The 22354-nt window shown below is 34.0% G+C and overlaps 2 protein-coding genes across 3 annotated transcripts in view; one reads left to right on the forward strand and one right to left on the reverse strand.

Annotated features, from left to right (window-relative positions):
* Positions 1 to 2107, reverse strand: part of LOC145303540 (pyruvate dehydrogenase E1 component subunit alpha, mitochondrial-like) — a 42335-nt gene extending 40228 nt beyond the window's left edge. Inside the window, exon 1 of the mRNA XM_080145007.1 lies at positions 1917 to 2107. Coding sequence (XP_080001133.1) covers positions 1917 to 1958 — 42 coding nt within the window. The 5' untranslated portion in view covers positions 1959 to 2107. The remainder of the gene's footprint in view (positions 1 to 1916) is intronic.
* A 686-nt stretch (positions 2108 to 2793) lies between these two features.
* Positions 2794 to 22354, forward strand: part of LOC145303541 (uncharacterized) — a 44810-nt gene continuing 25249 nt past the window's right edge. The window contains exon 1 of one of the 2 annotated variants that reach the window (XM_080145008.1): positions 2794 to 3626. In XM_080145008.1, the coding sequence (XP_080001134.1) occupies positions 3150 to 3626 (477 nt within the window). In that variant the 5' untranslated portion in view covers positions 2794 to 3149. Of the gene's footprint in view, positions 3627 to 14267; positions 15046 to 22354 lie in introns of those variants that run through there. The other variant, XM_080145009.1, reaches the window with a different exon arrangement.

A 22354-nucleotide genomic window follows, 5' to 3' on the forward strand; every position in this document is an offset into this window, starting at 1 on the left:
TGTCTTAAAAAGACGCACCCAGATTTGATGCAAGTAACAATTTCATAAACACAAGATACCGTGAACTAAAATACAGTCCGTATTTTGTATAAATTAAAAAAAAAAAAAAAAGTACAAATGCTTTGTTTTTAAATGTAGGGAAAATCAAAAGCAATTATGCATTTAACATCCCCAGTCAGGCTAACTGAGAAAGCTATTCTTAATATGGAAAGGAGAACGTTGCGTTGCACGGACGCAACCGCAACTCTCCTAAAATGAAAAGGATTTGCTTGGGAATGTTAAAATGCACAAGTGCTTTTAAAAACAGGAATTTTAAAGCCGTATATAAAATGGTGGTTTAAAAGGATGGTCTGTGGTTGTCCAATCTGTAAAGTGTGCTTATTCCAAAAGCCGTTTATTTAAAAAAAAAAAAAAAAAAAAAAAACGGTACTTCTACAGTTTATCGCCGAAAAGACAGACGCCATTTCTTTCGCAAACCTGTCGGATTTTAATCCGAGGGAGAAATCAGTATTTTAAACTATGACTGATGCAGATGCGTGAAATAAACAAAAAAAATTAAAACTAGATAATGATTTTTCAGTTTCATTTAAATTAATTTGTCGGTGACCCTTCAAATTTCCTTTAATTCAAAATGTTTCATTAAAATTTATTTGTTCGAAAAAAAAAAAAAAAAAAAAAAAAAAAAAAATCTAAAGTTGCTTTCATTACAAAATTGTTTTATCAAAATTATATTTTCTTACGCAAACTTTTCAAGAAATGTTTTTACAATCATATTTTGATAAATTTTTATACAGTAAATGTTTTGGTCGCTCGCTCAGTTTAGACAATTATTTTCATTTTCTGTTTTTAATAAAAAATGTGCTAATGCACTTACTGATCCGCGCTATTTTTTTTAAATCGTATTTCCAAGTTTAAAGTTTTTTTTTTTTTTTTTTTTTTTTAATTGTAAGGTTAAAGTACTGAATAGGTACAAAACACCCTCCCCTCCCTATGTTAAGAATGGCGTTTTAAATAACATTTCAGCACGGATCAATAAGTGCACTAGTACATGAATAACTTTCCCGTTTTCATTAATTAAATCGAAACATTTCAAATCAAACAATTACGGATATTTGTTCTTTCACTTTATTTACTTTTTTCATGGTTCTTTCCGAAAGTAATTAATATCTAGTTTAATTTTTTTTTTAATTTATTTCCTACTTCGGCCATAGTTTAAAATACCGATTTATTAAAATCCGAAAGGTGCGCGGGGGAGAAAAAAAAAATGGCGTCTCCATTTTCGGCGATAAACTGTAGAAGTACCCAATAAACGGCTTTCGGAAACACCCTTTGCAGGTTGGATAACCAGTGGACATTGAGTGTAGTCCGAGTGCACTGTCACCCAAAAGTTAAACAAACAACGATTTGCACGAAGCAATAACACACCTGTCACTGCAGGTGTGATACAATTTAAATCAAATGTATTTTAATATTTAAAACAATAAGAGAAGAAAAAGAAACAAATAAAATAACTAATGACAGATGCGAGAATGAATAAGAAAAAAACTTTGAAAATAATTTCAAAAGAGAAAACACTTTTTCAAAATATCAAACTTAGAGGTGACCGTCATAACCGGGTACTTCCGGGACTACAACCCGGTTAAGGATGCCACAATAAAAATGGTGCGATTCTATCTAGAAATTGAAACAATTTTAAACATGTTTACAAAACCGACTTTTAGGGAAAACGAATAAATAATTGTCAGATTTTAATAGTGTTGAGAAGAAAACAATTTTTATTTGGAGGGGGGGGGGAAGTAACCTTGAAGTAAGAAGGTCAGTAACCCCCCCCCCCAAATAAAAACAACGAATCAATTAAGGGAGAAAGGGCATTGTCAGATAAGTGAAGATACGTGAATGAAAAATATTTTACCTACCTTTAATTTTGTTCCCGTGGAGACTATTTGACTGACTAACATGGCGACAAAATCCAGACAAACTGTATGACAACAGGCAGAGACGTCGTCTCCAGGAAACTGAAAGGAACAACAACAGTTTTCTGAGTGGGCTGAGACGGAAAACGAAACGAACCTCAACTTCTTTCTTATAAAAACGAAACGAAACTTATTTCTTTAAAAACAAAAATGAAACGAAACGAAATTTAAAAACCTAAAAAAAAAAATAATATAAATTAAAAAAAAAAAAAAAACTATACTTAATTTATCATTTGTCCGGGTATTTTTTTATAGGTAAAATTATTCTATTGTAAAATTTTTCAAAAGCATATTTACTTTTTTTTTTAATTGAAAAAAAAAAACAAACACACGCACACACGATTAATATCTAACTTATGAATAAATAGTTAATTTAATACAGATTAGATTTCATAGCGGTTAGAAACTAAGTGAGAGATATAATTTAAAAAAAAAACAATTTTTTTTAAATAGCCGCAATAAGACAATATTTAAATCGTTACAATCGAGTTAAAAAAAATATTTTTATTGTAAAAGTTTAAACAAGTTAAAAAAAAATTTTAATTAGTGAAGAGGAGACGAGAAGTTTTTATTTTTATTTTTAATTAATAACAATTATGAAAAAAAACTTATTGTAATTTATATTTAATATATATATATATATATATATATATATATATATTATATTATATTATATTATATTTGATCATCACTTGGCGTAAAAATTACTAATTCCTTGTTTTAATTATTGTCTATCTGTATTTCAATCTCTATTCTCACATTTAAAAAAAGTGAATATACTAAAACGCGAACTTCCGCTTACGTATTTTTTTGCTATTGCGCGATTTAACACTAAACACCTTCTTAAAGTGGTTATTCTCAAAACAAGATTTTTTGCTAAATTTCGAAAGTGCTTATTTTATTTATTTATTTTTATTTTTTTTTTTTGCCTCTATGCAATCATCAAAATAATATATATAGTAATTTTTTTATGGTAATGTTTGCTCATACGCGAATGCGGAAAAAGAAGATGTTGGTTTACGTTTCCATGCTTGCAATGAGAAATTAAAAAAAAAAAAAAACTTTTACTATAATACATTTTTATACGACTTTTTTTTAAAACATGTATTTACTTTTTGTTATATAATCAAAATTACTAAGACTTATCTTAAATATTTTAGGTTTTATTTTTCAAATATGGGAGAACAGAAGTATAAATTTTGTTTTGGGAAAAATAATAAACTATACGTCGGTGAAGGTAAACGAAGGGCTATAACCCTAAAGGAAAAGCTCGAGGTTCTCAAACGTTTTGAACGCAATGAAAGGACATGTGACATCGTCCGTGCAACTGGCATAAAAGAGTCTACTTTACGAACAATTCGAGACAATGCCGAAAAAATTAAAGCGAGCATCCATGCCGGAACCAGCCTGAGTGCTAGCAAAGTGCTCAGGATCCGGCCAAAACTCATTGAAGAAATGGAGCAGATTCTACATGTTTGGATTGAGAACCAAAAAAAAAGCCCATCTGAGATCAGCTTCTTGGATGTAAAACATATGGCCTTGTCAATTTATAGTGGTCTGAGGAAAAAGTATGGCAATTCCACGGACATGTCGCCTTTTAGCGCCAGTACTACATGGTTTGCAGGTTTTCGAAATCGCTACAAATTTCGTGACGTAAGTTTGTTTTTTGAGTTTATCCTTTAATGTTTCCAGAATAATGATTGCTTTTTTACTCTCTGCAGAGTAAGTGTTACTCTTCTTCATTCTTCCACAGAGTGGAACGATAAAATTGCCGCCCTAGAAAAGACAGCATAATTCCATTTCCGTTTGATGAAAACCTGTTTTCTTTTTTGCTGCAGACCATCTACTAGTTGGCCAGTTTCCCAAGAGCAATAGGAGCCTTCTATTATGTTTGAAAGTGACACAATGTTCAATGAGCAAAATCGGAGATGCACCACTGTACAATTCATGCTCTCTACCGATCCAAGTTAGGACAACAGGAACATTGCCAGCACCCTCCAAATGCAATTTCAGACAATTGAACGCCTGAGGGCACAGCTCAATGTATCAGACAACCCATGGTAATGGTCTTTGGTGTGGTTTTAAGTAAGGGTCATATCATGCCACCTCATATCTTCAAAGTTGGCTTGGAAGTCAACACCAAAGTGTACCTGGATGTGCTGAAGAGTATGGTGATCCCCTGGTGCAATCAGGTGGCCACTGGCAGACCCTGTTGTGGCAGCAGGATTTTGCTCCGGCCACCAAGTCCAAAGAGACCCAGGCTTGGCTTCAGAAGGAGTGCTACGACTTTGTACCCTTCTCTTACTGGCCCCCTCTTACCCTGACCTGAACCCATCGAACTACTTCGTTTGGTTATATGTCGAGAACATCACCAACATGACCTCACACAACACCAGAGCTAGCCAGATCACAGCCATCCACCGAGTATTTGCTGAGCTCCCTCCAGCACTTGTGGAAAAGACATGCTCCCAGTTCTGAACGCATATCGAGGCGGTGATTGAGATTGAAGGTGGCTACATTGAATAGATGTTAGCTCTACTACATGATCAAGTTACCTGAATTGATTTTTTCATTAAAAATTTTAAAATAAAGCTGTAGTTTAGTTTTCTTTAAGGCAACAATTTTATCGTTCTACTCTGTGTTGTATTACAAAACTGATTGTATGGAAACAAGAAAGGGACAAATGAAAAGGTTGAGTTTAAACTTTTTATTTAAAGTTAAAATGATTGTGAAACGAACTGCTTGGTGTGTCAGGATATCAGGAACATGGCTTATGTGTTCTGGTGTGTGGATTATGTATGTGGTGGCGGCGATGGCAGAAATGTGGCTAAGTGTTCTGGTGTCTGGGATACAGGTGCAGTGTCGGCGGTGAAGGAGGAGGTAGTCTAAAACTGTTGTCCGCTAGCACAAGGAGGTTGGTGGCGATGGCGGAAGAGGAGTAATTTTAATAGCGGCTGTCGCTGATGGAGAATTGGTGACAGTGGCTGCTACTATTGGTGGGACAAACCTTGCTGTCTGGTGAGCTGTGTTGATCTGGTGGTGGTGACGGCGGCAAAAGAGGGGTAGTCTTTGAGGCTTGCTGTCTAGTATCATGAGTGAGATGGTGGCGGCAGGAGCGTAGTAATTTTAATAGCTGTTGCTGCTGGCAAGAGATTAACGGCTGCTGGCTGGTGATAGAGCGAGGTTCACAGCTTGAGACGCTGGGTTGATCTGGTCACTTATCGAAAAGGCTGTCATTTTTATACTCATGTTGTGAACTTAGTTGTAGACAAAGGTGGCTTTTCTCACTGGTCGTCGTTTTTGCTTTTTATTTGTGTTTGTTTTTTATGTTTTAATGTATTGTAAGGAGTCGTCTGATGTTTGTATACATATGTTATATCAATTTAAAGCTAAAAAAGTTGTGAATGTGTTCTAGTAGGTGTTGTACTTTTGCAGTGTTTTTGAGATCCTTCTTTATGTTTTTATGGTGCCGGAGTTGCGTCTGTTGTGATGTTTGTGCTTTGTATTTAGATTTTTCTTTTGGTGTACAGCTTCCTCTGATGGTTTTCTTTGTTGAGGTGAGGTGCAAGTTATTCCATTGATGTGTGTACATAAAAAAAGTGGGCAATTTTTATTGCTCTTTATTTAATCTAAAAAATTCAGTTTTTCTGGGTGGATTTGAAAAAAAAAAAAAGAAAGAAATGGCGGCATCTTCTTTGGAATAAGCAAGCCTCGTTTTGACTTCAAGGTTTACAGGTGCTTTGAATTGTTTTGATTTTTTTTTTTTTTTGCGAGAGTACCCAGCGTAGTATAAACACCTCAACCTTCCCATGTTAAGAACGGCTTTAGAAATAAACATCCCTAACCTCCCCATGTTAAGAACGGCTTTGGAGGTTAGGGTGTTTATTCCTAAAGCCATTCTTAATATGATGAATTTTTTAGATTAAATAAAGAGCAATGAAAATTACTTGAAAACAAAAACAAACAAGCCAGGTATAAAATTAACATTTATTGCCTACGGTGCCATTTATTTCTTGTATACACCCCGTGCCAGAATTATATGCAAATCGATATTTTTGTTCTAACTCCAATAGTTTTCAATGAAAATTCATGAAACTTTGCACGTTATACGGCAACACTAACACATGCGCAGATATAAAATTTTAAGTTTATCTGCGCAATAGCGAGCAAACGGCAGCCATTTTGGTGACTTGCAGTTTTTTCAGCATGCCAACTTTATAAGCAAGATGCTTTACGTCAAGCTGAGAAGTCTAAAATTATTCAAAGGCTCCATAATAAGATTTCCACCTTATGTCGAATAATGAGAAAGATCAAGAGAGAAGGTCACCGTAACCCACTCGAAACTAGCAAACAAGTTTTTGAAAAAGCTGGCGTTCCTGATGTGCCCAAATCAACTCGTTGCCATATCCTGAGGACGATTGCAAAAATTTGGATATCCACAAGAAAAAGAGGTGGAGTGGACAAGAGATCACATGAAGCTGAATTTTCAAACTGTTTTGTTCATCAGTGAGTGTTGAATGACCCTTGATGGACCCGATGGGTGGAGCAGAGGATGGTATCATAATGAGGGTCTACGTCCCCAAAGGATCAGGCGTCAACAAGGAGGTGGTGGTGTGATTTACTGGGCTACAATTATTGGCAATGAGCTGGTAGGACCATCCAGAGTCGCAGATGGAGTGAAAATTACCGCTACACTCTACATTGACTTCATTAAAGAACACTAGGAACCCTGGCACGAGAAGAAGAATTTGGCATTCTGGAAAAAGATAGTATTCATGCATGATAATGCACCGTCTCATTCTGCAAGGATAGCCACTGAATATTTGGAGAGAGTTTTTGCTTGACATGGGAAAATAATGCGATGGCCAGCCTGTTCTCCAGATTTAAATCCCATCAAAAATCTGTGGAGCATCTTGAAACAAAATATTTACTCCGGAGGAAGTACAACTTCAAGGATGACCTCTGGAATGCTATTTTGACTGCTGCCAAAGACATTTCATCAGATGAAATCGAAAGTTTGACATCTTCAATCGACCAAAGGCTTTTTGCTCTTGTCAATAAAAATGGCAATTATATAAGATATTGATTGTACTATGAAACCATATTGAAATTGTTTGTTCTTTATTATTGTTGTTCTCAATTTACAAATTCCTAGAATAATCAATGTTTCGAGGATCTTTTAGCACTTCACCATATTTTAGCATTGGTTTTCATATAAAGTTGGAATGCTGAAAAAATGCAAATCACCAAAATGGCTGCCAATTGTTTATTACTGTGCAGATTAGCTTAAAATTTTAGATCTACGCTTGTGTTATGGTTGCCATATAACATGCTAAATTTCACAAATTTTCATTGAAAACTCTCAGTTAGAACAAAAATATCGATTTGCATATAATTTTGGCACAGGGTGTATATTCATTTTTTCTTATAGTTTGTTGACTTCTCTGCTAAATCTTCCTTTTATTTAATTGTATGGTATATTTGAATATGAATTAATTTTTATTTTATTATAGTATAAAAGCGATTATTTTTTAGTAAAGTGTTATATTTTTTTAATTAATTAATTATTTTAAACGTCTTGTTATAATAATTGAGCTTTTCTGGCAGAGGTAAATTTTAATTTGTATTTTTTATAGAATTAAGATTTTCTACTATGGTCCTTAGTGTTATATTGTGTTGATACAGGTGTATGTAACTGAATCATTAAAAGTTTAGTGAGAACATTAAGCGGTATGGGTTCGAGCCTGCCTTCCTACTACCACTTTTTTTTTTGCTCACACCTCTAAACACCCAGGCAACGCCGGGCACCCATGGTAGTCTATATATCTATAAAAGTGAACGTGTCTATCTGTCTGTCTGTCTGTCTGTCTGTCTGTCTGTGTACATTTCCCTACGCAATAACTCTGTCAATTTTTAGTCTATAGACTCGAAATTTGAAATACCGGGTACTGAGATTTGGGAAAATCGATGTGATGGGTGTCAGCCAGAAATTTGGCTGTTAAGGGGTCAAATTTCAACGATTTGACCTTTAAGAACTCTACCAAATTCCTCCGACAATTTTGGGTCTAGACACTTGAAATTTTAGATATAGGTTCCTTGAACCTGGATCTAACTTAATAAAGTGATTTGAGCCCGAAACTATAAATTTTAAGGGGTCATAATAGGGGTCAAAGTTTTAAAAAATTAACCATTTTTTTTGTTTTTTTGCTTTTTTTGCACAGCATACACCTCCAAACACCCGAGCAACGCCGGGCACCCCTGCTATCTATAAAAGTGAAATTGTCTGTCTGTGTGTGTACATTTCCATACCAAACCACTCTATCAATTTTAAGTCTACAAACTCGAGATTTGACATAAGGGGTATTGAGATTTGGGAAAATCTTTTTAATCGGTTTTCAGTCAGAAATTCGGTTGTCAAGGAGTCAATGTTCAACGATTTGACCTATGAAAACTCTACCAAACTCCTCTGCCAATTTTGGGTCTAAACACTTGAAATTTTAGATCTAGGTTACTTGGACATTGATCAAACTTTTTAATTGTGATATTAAAAAAAAAAGATGGTGACTTGAGAATTTGTGGAGATTATAAAATTAGGATGAACCATAAAGTTTGCGCCGACTCATACCCTATTCCGAATGTGGAAGTAGCTTTACATAAACTTGCCGGAATGAAAGTATTTTCAAAGATAAACTTAAAATCAGCTTACCACCAAATACCCATAGATGAAAATTTTAAAGAAGTGACGACCATAAACACACCTATAGGCCTGTTAAGATGGAAAAGGATGCCGTATTGCAAAAAAGTGTGTAACCAAAAGTAATAAAATATCATTTTTGGGTTACTCAATATCAAAGGAAGGGATCTATCCAGATGAAGCGCTAATAGAAAAAATTCTAAAAGTGGCTACACCAAAAAATAAAAAAGAGTTGGAGTCTTTCTTGGGTTTGGTAAATTTTTATAGAAAATATGTACCAAAATATAATGAGTTGACAAAACCATTTGCGAAGTTAAGAAAAAAAATGCGGAATTCATTTGGTTAGAACACCAACAGAAAGCCTTTGAAAACTTAAAACAGATTCTGGCGAAAAGCCAATAGTACAAATTTTTGACCCTAAGAAGGAATATAACTCTAACTACTGACGCAAGTGAGAATTCCGTATCCGGTATTTTGTCACAAGATGGTCATCCAGTAATGTACTTATTGAGGAGATTAACAATGACTGAACACAATTATTCTAATAAAGAAAGGAAGGCACTAGCCATAGTGTGAACAATGGATAGAGCAAGACAGCTCTCAATGGGAAAAAAATTCTTGTTGAAAAGTCATCACAGAACCTAAGAAAAGAACTACCAAAAGTTGCAACGTCCAGAATATTATGTTGGGCGATTAGACTGATGGCATTTGACTTTGACATTGAGTATGTTAAAGGGAATACGATACCGTACGCTGATGCCTTATCTAGATTGCGGTTTTATAGAGAGGATAAGGACAAAAACGACGAGGAATTTGAAGACACATTCCTGCACCTTGTAGAAACCGATGTAATATCTGTAGATAAAATGGCTACTGAAACTACAAATGACCCAGTGTTAAACAGAATAGTGTTGAGGATAAAAGAGAATTGCTGGGGAAATTGTTCAGTGGCTGAAAGACTATTCAAAGAAATAAGACATAAACTGACTATAGAAAACGGGGTAATATGTAATGGAGACTTGATAGTTCCCCCAGAAACACAGAGGATACAGGTTATAAAAGTGTACACGATGATGTACATTGTGGAGTAGCAGCTATGCAAAGAAGATTAAAATTGGAAGCATGGTGGCCAGGGTACTCAAGAGATGTAGAGGACTATGTAAAAAGATGTGCAGAATGCACAGAACTCAGGAATTTCAAGCAAAAGAAAATACATGTTTGGCCCCGAGAAGCAAAATCGTGGAGCAGAGTACACATGGATCATGCCTATGTCAATGAGATAGGACTATTATTAATATTAGTAGACGCATATTCAGGTTGGCCCGAAGTAGTGAGAGTACCTGATAAAAAAAAGTACCACCGTAAAACAAATATTAAGAGTAATATTTTTGAAAAATGGAATACCGAGAACATTGGTGACAGATAACGCACCAGAATTTGCGGATGCTGATTTGCATGAATGGTTAAGTAAAATAGGATACAGACCTTACAAGACCCCTCCCTACCACCCTCACAGTAACAGGATAGCAGAAAGGATGGTCCAGGCGGTAAAGAAGGGCAAAAAAGCATGTGTGCAACAGAAGGGGAAAATTGATGCTTTCCTACCAAGATTATTACTAAGTTATTGAACAATTCCGCATGCAGGCAGGCCAGAAAGTCCATCTGCCTTAATGGGCAGATAATTAAGATCCCCTTTGACTATGTTATATGCCACAAATCAAAAGATGTGGTACAAAAGAAATAGGAATATGGAAGCCGAGACAGCAGAATTTATTATGCAGAAAAGACATAATACTGCAATATTAAATAAAGAAAATAGGAACAGTGTTCTAGCTCATGCTGACCAAATAAGATACCAAGGAGAACAATCGGATGAGGAAATGCCGTCAGAGCTGCCCATTATTGACGTAACAGAAGACTTACTGCAGAATGAGACTGCGGAGGAAGAAGTAGAGAGGGACGAGTTAGAAGAGGAAGAAGTAGAATGGGGCAAGGCAGAAGAGGAAGATCAGAATATGAAGGAGGATCACTGCGATTATAGGGAAAGACATGATAGATCTAGATCTCTAAGGAAAGGAAAGAGAGATAAAGGAAGATATTCAGGAGGGCACGAGAAGAAGTACAAGAAGTACTCGCGGCATAAAGCCCCTCCATCATAGTGAGATGTAGTGATATGCAAATTAAGTATAATTTACATATGAGTAGATAGCTCATATTTATAAACTGACACCAACTAGAACAGTTTGGTTGTTGAATGCATGCTTAGCGTTATACACGACATATCAGAACCTAAAGAATTAAGAGAAAAAGCGATGGCAAAAGTCATGTGCTAAACAAATAACAGTACAACATGCACAGACATCCACTCCAACAGCTTTAGGTTGGCGAATCCATTCAGGTGTAGAATCAGTAGGGGCCATATCCGCAATGATGGACAAAAACGGGGAGAGTTGTCGAGACCATGTGTACTAGACAATACTGGATACAGTTGGATGGAAGCGGCAGGATCACACTATGCAATAATCGTTTTCTCCAGAAGATCCAACCTATCATGGATACGCTAGATTATTCACTCATACAATCACCTCCCCAAAGGCCAAGAATGGAGGACAGCATATTCCCATGTGACATACATGAGAGGATGGACGTGGAAAACATGGATGATGACGTAGTGATGACAAACAACACATCTGATGCAGATATAGAGTGGATAACCAAGACCCTATCAGACACAAACCAACGAGTCCGATCCCACGACGCAGCATGAGAGTAACACAACCACCAAGAACATTGTCTCCACAAATACGAAGACCAACTCATAACTATACAGAACTTTCCTAACAATATTATACAAAACACTGGTGTTGCGGTCATAAAGTGGGGGGGGGGCATATAGAGACTCGGAACGACCGATGAGACAGGTTGGGAAAAAGTGCAGTATTATAAATTCAACACTAGTCTCAGACTCGGTAGACTTTTAAATCCACTTTACAAACTATAAATAGCTTTCTACTCGATGAATTTACATATTTTGATGTATACTATTTTTTATACGGCATAATCACATTGGCACACCAGTTCTTGCTGGATCATTGAAGTTAAGCAATGTTGAACCTGATTAAGTACTAAATGGGTGACCATTTGGGACTTCCGGGTGCTGTATGTGCTCTCTGCTTATCTCGGTATTGTTTTCAGCCATCCTGGACTTCTCCTTTCCACTGGACTCAAATAATGCTGATTCAGGAGAGGTGTGGTTGAGGATTGTGCAACTCTTGTCTCACAATTACATGCACAGTTGCCTTTTCAAGGGGTGTCCTTTGTCTTTTGAGACTGAACAGAGGCATTTTTACTATTTTTGATATGACAAGTAAGTAATATTATTTTTGCTTATAAAACTTATCTTTTAAAAATCGATCTGTTGACTCTATCTTAACAAGCTCCAACTCTTCTGTTTATTATTTAAGTAAACTTGCAATTTTACTTTGAAAAATATTTTCATTAATAATTTAATCTTCGGCATGACAATCAAGTAGATAAAATTGGTTTTCATTGAAATTCAAGATTTCCATTTTCGTTCTAATACTACAGAAGCACCCACCCGTAATAATTAAGTTTAACTTTTAAAATCCAGTATTTTTACTTTAACTGCAACTCAACACTCACTTTTAAATTGACAACTTTTTTACAGGTTTTCAGATCAACTGAAAACGAATATCACATTCATTCTTTTTTCTTTTCTTTTTTTTTACATCATTTTTTATTATTATCATTATTGCATTTTCACTCTAAACAAAGCACAGTGCCACTTTGATGTAGGAGGCTACTATCTTGGACATAATTTGGAGGGATACTATGTGGGGAGCAGAGCAGCAAAATGTCTGTTTACACTATACTTGAACTTCTGCATGTCAGTACAGTCGGGGAAACAGGAATCTGGAAAAGAATTCCAAAGTCTAGCAGTCCTAGGTTAGAAACTATTAGAGCAGAAGGAGTTCTTACGTCTAGGGAATTTCTACTATGTAGGGGTGAGATTTTGCTGCTTGTCGGGGAGAGGTATTTACATCAAGGTGGTACTAGGGCTTCTAGTTCAGCGATTCAGACATTATTTTTTATGGATTTTTTTTTTTTTTTACAGGGGGGGGGTCACCACTTATCAAGGCCCGGAAGCCAGTCGGGGACAAGGATTATTGCATGTACAGTAATCAATGGGATAGTATCGTAGTACTCGTTAGTATTGGAGATTTGATAAAGTATCATACTTAAGGGGGCGATTCATCAGGAATTTGTTTATGTTGGACTTGAAGACATCCAAGTTGTAGCCAGGTGGAAAACAGGCAAATGGAAGAGAGTTTCACAAGCGTGCACTTTTAAGAAAGAAGCTTTTTTTCATGGGATCTACGTTTTGATTTAGGCACAGATAAAGAATGGGGAAAATTACTGACAGTGGTTTCAGCTAGACGGGTGTTTTTTGTGAAAGATTGGCGAGGGGGGACCAGAGATTGGAGCTCAGACGAGCACTTGCCATAGAAATAACGATAAAACAAAGACAGGCTCGCAACATCTCTTCTGTGGGAGAGAGGTTGCAGGGAAGAGAAAAGGGCATCCCCCACTAAGCCACGAGGTCTATTTTGTACTCTGTCAAGGCAGGATAGGCTGTTTTTAGCAGCTCCTGCTCAGATGTGGCAGCAGTACTCCATTCTTGGACGTACTTGGCTTTTATACAGATAGAGAATTGCATCAGTAGTGAGATATCTTCTGGAGCGGTAGAAGGATCCCACTATTTTCCCAGTGACCTTGGCAACAGACTTGATGTACGTGTTCCATTTCAGATCAGGAGTAAAGGTCAAACCCAGAAGCTTGTCAAAACATGGAGCCTCCCCAAGACGAGAGCCATCCATTTCAATTGATGCCAGATGGGGATCAGAGTGTTTATGATGTAAAGATAAGAGTTTGGTTTTAGATGCATTAAAAGTAACCAGCCACCTCTTCCCCCACTGTATCACGTGCTCAAGATCAGAAGAGAGAGAATCAGAGAGAACTTTGTCATTTACGACCTTTGATGTGTTGGCATAGATGGTCGTGTCATCAGCATAGATGTCAACGAATGATTTAAGTATGTGTTTTGGGAGATCATTGATGTAGATCAGTAAGAGAGTTGGACCCAGGATGGACCCCTGAGGGACTCCAGCATTAATACTGTGGGCCTCTGATTTCTGCCCATCAACCTATGAGCCTATCAGAGAGAAACACTAATGGGAAAACTGGCGAAGACTAATTTTTCTTGTCCTTTTTGACGATGGGTAATTACTAGGGCTGTGACAACAGAATATTCTTTTCATTCTTTTGACTCTCAGTTACATATCCGACACAGTTAGACACACTTAATCAACCGAGAACCACATCCGTCCATATAAAAACATATAAGATATTAACGGATATATATTCAAGAGTCAGAACAATGAAAATAATATGCTGTTGTCACAGCCTAGTTATTACATTTGTTAAAAACAAAATAAATCGTATCATTTAAAAAATTATTACACTTTTGATCCTCCATATTATTTGGAAATTCAATTATTCGGTTAGAGTTATCTCCCTTGAAACAATTTCCATACACACCGGTTGAAAATTTAGAGGAAAAATGTTATTATTATATTATGTATTCCGTTTTGTACTTTCTTATTAACTATTTTTGAGGTGTCTTTAAAAAATATGAAAATTAATGTTTAATTTGGATTATATGGAATTGGAAAAGGAAAGGGACACATTCTAATGGGAATACATGTTTGAGCGATTTATTTATTTTTTATTAAGTCTCTCGGTTTTTTTTTTTTTTTTTTTTTAAACCAATCCTGTTAGTGGTTTTGCCGAACCCTAAACGCTAACAAAATATATATCTTCCGAACGATGGCAGCTCGTCGGAGTTACACGGCTGCTTTCAAGTTAAAAGTGGTTGCTTGTGCCAAGGAGATGGGCAACAGGGCGGCGAGTCACCTCTTTTGTGTCAACGAAAAACAGATTCGGTACTGGAAGAAGCAAGAGGACCTCCTGATGAAATGCCGCAAGTCGAAGAAGGCCAACCGCGGGGGATCAGCCCGTTGGGCCCTCTTGGAGGAGGTTCTCGCCGCCTGGGTGCTCGAACAGATCGCCATCACCGGATATACTAGACTTTGTTCCAAGTTGATTCGGCAGAAGGCCATAGCGATCGCCCGCGAGAGAAACATCCAAGGTTTCATAGGCACACCATCCTGGTGTCTCCGATTCCTGAAGCGGAAGAAACTCTTGTTTCCACACGGCCGGGGCCGCAAAACCGTAGTCACGCGAGGAAATATTACGCAAGCTTCACCTGGCAGCAATAACAATGATATGGCTTCTATGGTATTTGATTCTCACTTTTCATTTTTTTTTATTTGTTTTAGTTCAATAAATATTTGCGGATTTGCCTTTTTAGGCTCCCAGTTTGTAGGGTAAGGATTTTGGGTTCGAGCCCATTTTCGAAAGACAATTCGGTACTGGTGCATATTATAAACCGGATTCTCATGTCCGCTCGAGTTCGGCCTGACCTGAGTCAGGTGCCACTTGACGTAAACAGTCATCACAGAATTACCCCCCCCCCTTATATGTAAAACGATGTAACTTTATTATAAATTAATATTATCAATATAACTTTCGTACCATTTAAAAGAAGGGCAAAATAAACTAGTAATAATTTAAAAAAAATTTTTTCATCGTACGAAAATAATGAAATTGTGAGACGAAAATCGTGTTTACATAATTTGGCGCTTAAAAATAACTTTCCCATATAGTAAGCATTTCGAACGTGAAAACATACCCGTGTTTAATAAATCTAGCAAAAATCAACTAATGGTCAGATTTTCGTGAAATTTTCGATACTTATCCATTTTAGAATGAAATTACGGTACTGGTCGCGATTTGAGTTCCCTGCCGAATACCATAAAAAAAACACTGACTTCTCCCTACGCATGAGCAAAGGACATGTTTTAGTTGCCATAGTAACTAAACGACCATGAATTTTTATCGACTTTTTATAAGTTTTACTGTTTATGAATATTGAAATAAAAGAAATTACTACACATTTATTAATAATATCTCACTTTTATCCCCTTTGTTTTTAATCACTTTTATCGACTTTTTTTTTTACTGTTTATGTGTCACTTTTATTGACTTTTTCTTTTCTTTTTTTAAATAGCATTTTCTTTTTAAATGACGGCGTTTTTACTGTTTATGAATATTAAAAGAAAAATAATTACTAAACATTTATTAATAAAAAAAATGGGTGCTAGTGCACTTATGATCCGCGCTATATTTTAAATCTTATTTCTAAGTTTAATTAAAGTTTAATGTTTTTTTTATTCAATTGTGAGGTTAAAGTAGAGAATAGGTACAAAACACCCTCCCCATGTTAATGGCTTTTTAAATAATAACGTTATTTCAGCACGAATCAATAAGTGCACTAGTACCACAAAATGGTGTTTTGTACCTATTCTCTACTTTAATACATTGAAATTTTCGTCACTGAAAAATAAGTTTTTTTTTGGCCTGTTTGGTCTTCCATAGTTTGCTTTTTATCAAATGCAAAAGTAAACAGTGTCGATCTAGACTCTAGATCGACGCGAAATAACTGGTTGCCTATATGAATAAGTGGAATTATTTGAAATCCAGGTACTTATATTATAATATTTTTGCATATTCTCTTAGAAAATCATTCTAAATCTTAGTTAGACAACAAATAAATAAATTAATTATTTCAAAAACCTTTTTTTTTTTAAATATTTATGTACGTTTTTTGTGCAAAACAAAAAAACGCCAATTGTTAACTTTTTGGGAAAATTTAACATTTCAAATTTAATTAAAAACAGTAGAAAAAGTTTTACATTATTCTGCTTTCTATATGATAAAATTCAGGGTTTTATCTTTCTGGAAAAAAAAAAGTTACTCAGAAATAATGGATTTTAATGAATGTAATTTCATTTTAAAAAACAACAACTTGATTTTGCGGCCATTTTTGGCGGTGCCTATAAACAGTAAAAACGTTGTCATTTAAAAAGAAAATGCTATTTTAAAAAAAAAATCGATAAAAGTGATAAAAAACAAAGGCGATAAAAGTGAGATATTATTAATGTTTAGTAATTTCTAAAATATGTCCTTTGCTCATGCATAGGAAGAAGTCAGTGTTTTTTTATGGTGTTCGGCAGGGAACTCAAATCGCGACCAGTACCGAAATTACATATAAAATGCAGATTCCGTAAAATATACAAGGAAAAAAACATTTTTTTTTTAGTGCGTGTCCTGCCCCCCCCCCTCATATTTATTTTTTCGAAACTTGAACAAAATATATTTAAATCTATCGAAATTTCTATTTATTATGAAACATAAGAGTTCAAATAAGTAAAACATTTATTTTTTTTAAATTTAAATACACATATTGAACAAAAATTATCTTGAAGTTGTAATTAATAAATGATATGAATTTAATATTATGTTTTTTAAATAGCGTTTTTCGAATTAATATATACTATAATCAGTTGAATTGCTAAGAAAAAGAAACTTCCTAAAAATTCATTTTTAAAAGATCAAAACGATTAAAATTCCATTGTTTCAAAATGTTCCGTTACAACATAGATTTTTAATTTGGTTTAATTTTTTTAAAAATATTAAGTTTTAATATAAACATGAGTCTTGTCAGCTATTTTATCGCCAGATTAAAACCAATTTGAAAATATTATTGCACAAATATTAAGCATTTTGTAGCCCCCCCCTATATTTTGTTTGTCTCTTTTTACCGAACAAAATATGGAAGCCCGTAGGTAACCAAAAGAACATTCAGTAAAACCATATTTAATATACAAATGTTTATAATATTAATCATTAAACTGTGTAAATCTTAAAACCTAACAAAATTATAAAAAAGGTTAATTATTAATTACAGTTTGAAGAAGATAAACAAAGGTTTTAAAAAATCATGAAGTCGCTTCTGCTTTTCCATAGTTCGTATAGTTAACACAATTCTGACGTCACGGGAACATGTGCTCCGTTTTTCACATTGTTTTGGAGATACCTAGTGACCGCCTATCAAATCTTAAAAAACACGAGGAAACCCAATCTAATTACTAAATGATAGCAAACAAAATAACACTGATCTTGCCCGAAGGCTAGGAAATTAGGTTATTTGGAATTTTAACATGTCCTAAGGGAGGTAACTCTTCTTTGCTAAAATATTTTTTTTATTTTAATTTTTCTTACATTTACTCAAATTTTTTGTTCAAGAAAAATTGCAATATTGTCATAAAGCTTCCTGGACAACGCTGGGTAGATTTTCTATTATTATTATTATTATTAGAAGTAGTATATATATATATATCCGTGTGTGTGTGTGGCTAATGTACATGAGTGCTACCCTAGGAGTGTCAGAATTCGCCATTAAAAAAGGAGTGATTATGTAGACTCTATCTTTCAAAGCTTATAACAATATGAATAATGTAATTTAAACCCTAATTTTTTTTTCAATAAAAGGAGCAAAGAAGAAACTTTAAAATAATAAAAGGTTTTATTGAAAAATATACAATATTTTTTTTTAATCAGTTTTTGTCAAAAAAGATTTCACGAAATTCAACGAATTTTAACTTAATCTAAATATAATAAATATATATAAATTCCAAAAAATCACTTACCTATATAAAAAAACTAATCAATGGATGCTTCCATTCTTCATTTATGAGAATTTGTCCATATTTATATTTTATATTCCATGTATCTTTTAAATATTTTATTAAGAATTTTTTTAAACAACTATTTGAAAAGACCACCATTACGTAAGCATTAACTGGTGTTAGCAAAGCACTGTTTCTTCCTGTTTTGAAATACGGATGGATAAAAGGATGTAAAAACAACACGTACGCGTAAGCCGTGAAGAAATATGTGTCACCGTGGATTAAAAATAATCACATTTTACTTATCAGTTTTCGCCTTAAAAAAAAAAAAACACTCAAATTTTTTATTTTTTTTATTTATTTATTTTTTTTCTTCTCTCAAAGAAATACATAAGTTTTTGATTTAATATTTTATTTCTTCTTTATGGAGTGAATTTTTTTAAATATCTAAAAAAAAAAACACTGAATGAAATAGAAAAAATTGTCATAATTCTACGAAATTTTCTGGACAATATAACAAGATTATAAGGTTTCACTTAAAAAAAACAAAAAAATTCAACATGGTTTTAAACAAAAAAGGTTTTAAACTTTGGACTTTACTAGTAAATTTGTAAATAACTGTGTTTTTTGGGTTTTTTTTTTAAAATTAGCTTATTTTATTTATTGATCTTTTAGCTTCAATTTGTGATATATAAATTTGAGGTGAGAAAATTAATTATTTTCATTTGAATAGACATTTCAAAATGGTGGGGGTGAATTTAAAAAAAAAACGCTTGTCTAGAATATTATATTCGGTTTATTGGAAAGAGCATAAAATTTCACATTGAACCAGTAAATATCGTAAAAATTGAACCATTAGAAAAATTTGGATAGATTTTTAAAGTTTAAAAATTGAAAAACATTTAACTCATAAAATTAAATTGATTTCATTACACGCGCAGGCACTTTGTAAACACTGTTTTTTAAAAAATAATATTTCTATTATTTTTTAAACAACTTTAATAGTTTATTTTGGAAGTATATTCCATGACGAAAATAAACAACCCATTTTAAAAAGAGAAATTACGAGTTTTTTATATTTTATTTGTAGTTTTGTGTTAGGGGTGTCAAAAATTCCCCCAAAATTCTGACACACCTAGACCCCTTTAGCGAAATACGCATTGGCTCTGATGGTTTACGCAGTTCGACTTAGGGAGCAATGATTATTTTTACAAAGAAAAAATTTTTCCGTGTGCCCTAGTTTTTTTGGGCTTTTTAAAAATTATTTATTTTGGCTTGAACTTTGCGCTTTGCGAATTATCTTGTTATGATTTTTTCTGTTTTTTAGTTTTTTTTTCTGATGGATATTTTTTTTTTTTTGGCCGGAGATTAGTTATAGGTAACTATAAACAGGAAAATTGGAGCATGTCCAAATTAGCACTTGTGGTGATAAACAAAAAGCTTTAGCATGTACCCCCTCTCATGGAATGTCGTCGATCGAAACACAGTGAAATGTTATTTGGTGCTAGTGCACATTGGTCCACGCTATTTTTAAATAGCATTTTCAAGTTTAATTAAAGTTTTATGATACCTGTTTTTATTAAATTGTTAGGTGAAAGTACAGAATAGGTTTATAATACCCTCCCGTCCCCATGTTAAGAATGGCTTTCTAATGTGAAAAAAGGAACGCATTATTCCGTGACATCAGACTTGTGTTAATTATACAAACTATGGAAAAGCAGAAGCGACTTAATTTTAAAGCGCCATTTTCGTTTTGCAATTTCATTATTTTCGTACGATGAAAAGATTTTTTTAAATTATTACTGGTTTATTTTGCCCTTCTTCTTTTATATGGTACAAAAGTTATATTGATAATATTAATTTATAATAAAGTTACATTGTTTTACATATGGGGGGGGTAATTCTGTGGTGAATTTTGAAGGTGCCTCGTGATGTACTTTTGTTTTGCTAATGCTAATCATTTGATGAAAAGAATATATCTTTGAAAATCAATGGATTAAGGATTTTTATTATAATTTCTTGACTGAAGTTGATCGATTGATAAATATTGTAATTTATTCAATTTTATTTTTGTCATCTATTTTTCCGGAAGAGTGTCACTTACAACTGGGTACACAGTACTTTATCCGTTACGCCACAAGTCTTCATCTCCAAACTTCAGAAACATGTAACAAAAGGTTTAAAATTTTAAAAAATCCAGGCTTGTTTTCATTGTTAAAATATTTTGAGTAGACACTTTTCATGGTCGCCTTTGACTGTTTTATTTAAGTCATGTGCGCCAAAAATTTTATCGTTTGATGGTGGGAATTTAAAAAAAAATATTACAGTTGCAGAAGTTTCAAATTATGCAGATCGAAACAAAATTAAATTTTAATGCTTTTGGTAGAAGTTATTTGTTGCATATCTTACTTATTTTTGATTTCTTGGCCATTCATGAATGCTATTTAGGTAAATGTTTATTTTAGAGACGTAAATTTTATATTGTCAAAAAACAAAAACAAGAATTAAATAGGAAACAATACAGGATACTTAACACTCAAGAACTCATGAATCAATAAATAAATAAATGATGTGGTACTTGTACTGTTTAATCAAGACATTAAAATATGAAAATATCGAGAAAAAAAAAAAAAAAAGTTTAAATTGTACATATACGTTATGGAATGAAGTTCTCCGGAAAAAAAATTTCACTTAATTTCATCAAGTAGTTTTTGTTTTACAGCGAAAAAACAATTTGTTATGATACCGAGCAAAAGGTTCGATTTTTAGGAAGAAAGGCTAGTATTAAAGATAGGGAGGGAGTGTCAGCGCTTTAAATTGAGTTATCTCTCTGTGGCGTTTTTAAAAATCCAAGATGTCTGCCTTCAACGTGCTCTCCTGCTGTAAAAAAAAATTACTCGATTAAATTAAGTGGAATTTTTTTTCAGAGATCTTCAGTTCAAAACAGATACGTACAATATAACCTTTTTTCGGTATTTTTTAATGTCTTGATTAAACTGAACAAGTACCAATGATGTCACATAATTTATATAAAATAAAATAAAATGCATTAAAACAAAATTCTTTATCGAGCCTGGTTGGTTTTAATGTGTGACAATTTGTAAGAAATTTTCAGTGTTATTGCAAATTAACACCCTCAGCCCCCCCCCCTCCAAAATATATCTAATGAGATTCTAATTCTTTTAGGTGATTGAAGGAATTAGGTTTCAATAATAAGCGTACATTGCAAAAATGACCAGCACTTATAGCATACAGAATGACATTGCTTAATATCTGGAAAACTACTTATTTGCGGAAATATAAATGCGATATTGTCCCTCAATTTATCGGAGAGGGACCTATGTTTTCAGTGGTGCCCATGCGTCCATCTGTGCGTCTGTTATTCCGGACGATTGCTAGATAACCGTCCATTAGTTTTTCCTAAAATTTTGCCACATATTGCATTTCATTAAATAGATGTGCACAGTAAAAAAATTTTTGTGCAAAAATTCCTGTTTCATCCCCAGGGGCTCAAAAGAGGTCAAAAATGCCCCCAAATGGCCAAAATCGATAGATAACTTTTGATCCATCTATTAGATTTTTCTGAAACTTGGCCAAAATGTGGAGCCCATTTTTCTTAATATAAATCCAGTATGGATGACCCTAGCAAAATTTTGGTTCACATCCCCGTGGATTTTTAGTGCTAAAAACGCCCCTTTTTGTGGCTCTTTTTTTCATATTTCTCAACAATAACTTGATATGTCTGACTATATAGTGGTTTTTCACAGTGGTCAACTCAAAGATACATGTGTTAAGGCTTGAAATTGCACCGTTATCCATTTACATTGGGATTTGGCATCCCCAGGGGCACAAAAACGGCAAAAATGCTCCAAAATGGCCAAAAATTACACTTTTTGCCCCATAGTGTTTGATCTATCCATTAGATTTTCCCGAAACTTGGCCAAAATGTGGAGGCCATTGTTCTTAATATTAATTCAGTATGAGTGACCCTAGCAAAATTCTGGTTCACATTTCTC

The sequence above is a fragment of the Euprymna scolopes genome, chromosome 19, assembly GCF_053919585.1.
Source record: "Euprymna scolopes isolate OS-2025 chromosome 19, ASM5391958v1, whole genome shotgun sequence".
Taxonomy (NCBI): domain Eukaryota; kingdom Metazoa; phylum Mollusca; class Cephalopoda; order Sepiida; family Sepiolidae; genus Euprymna; species Euprymna scolopes.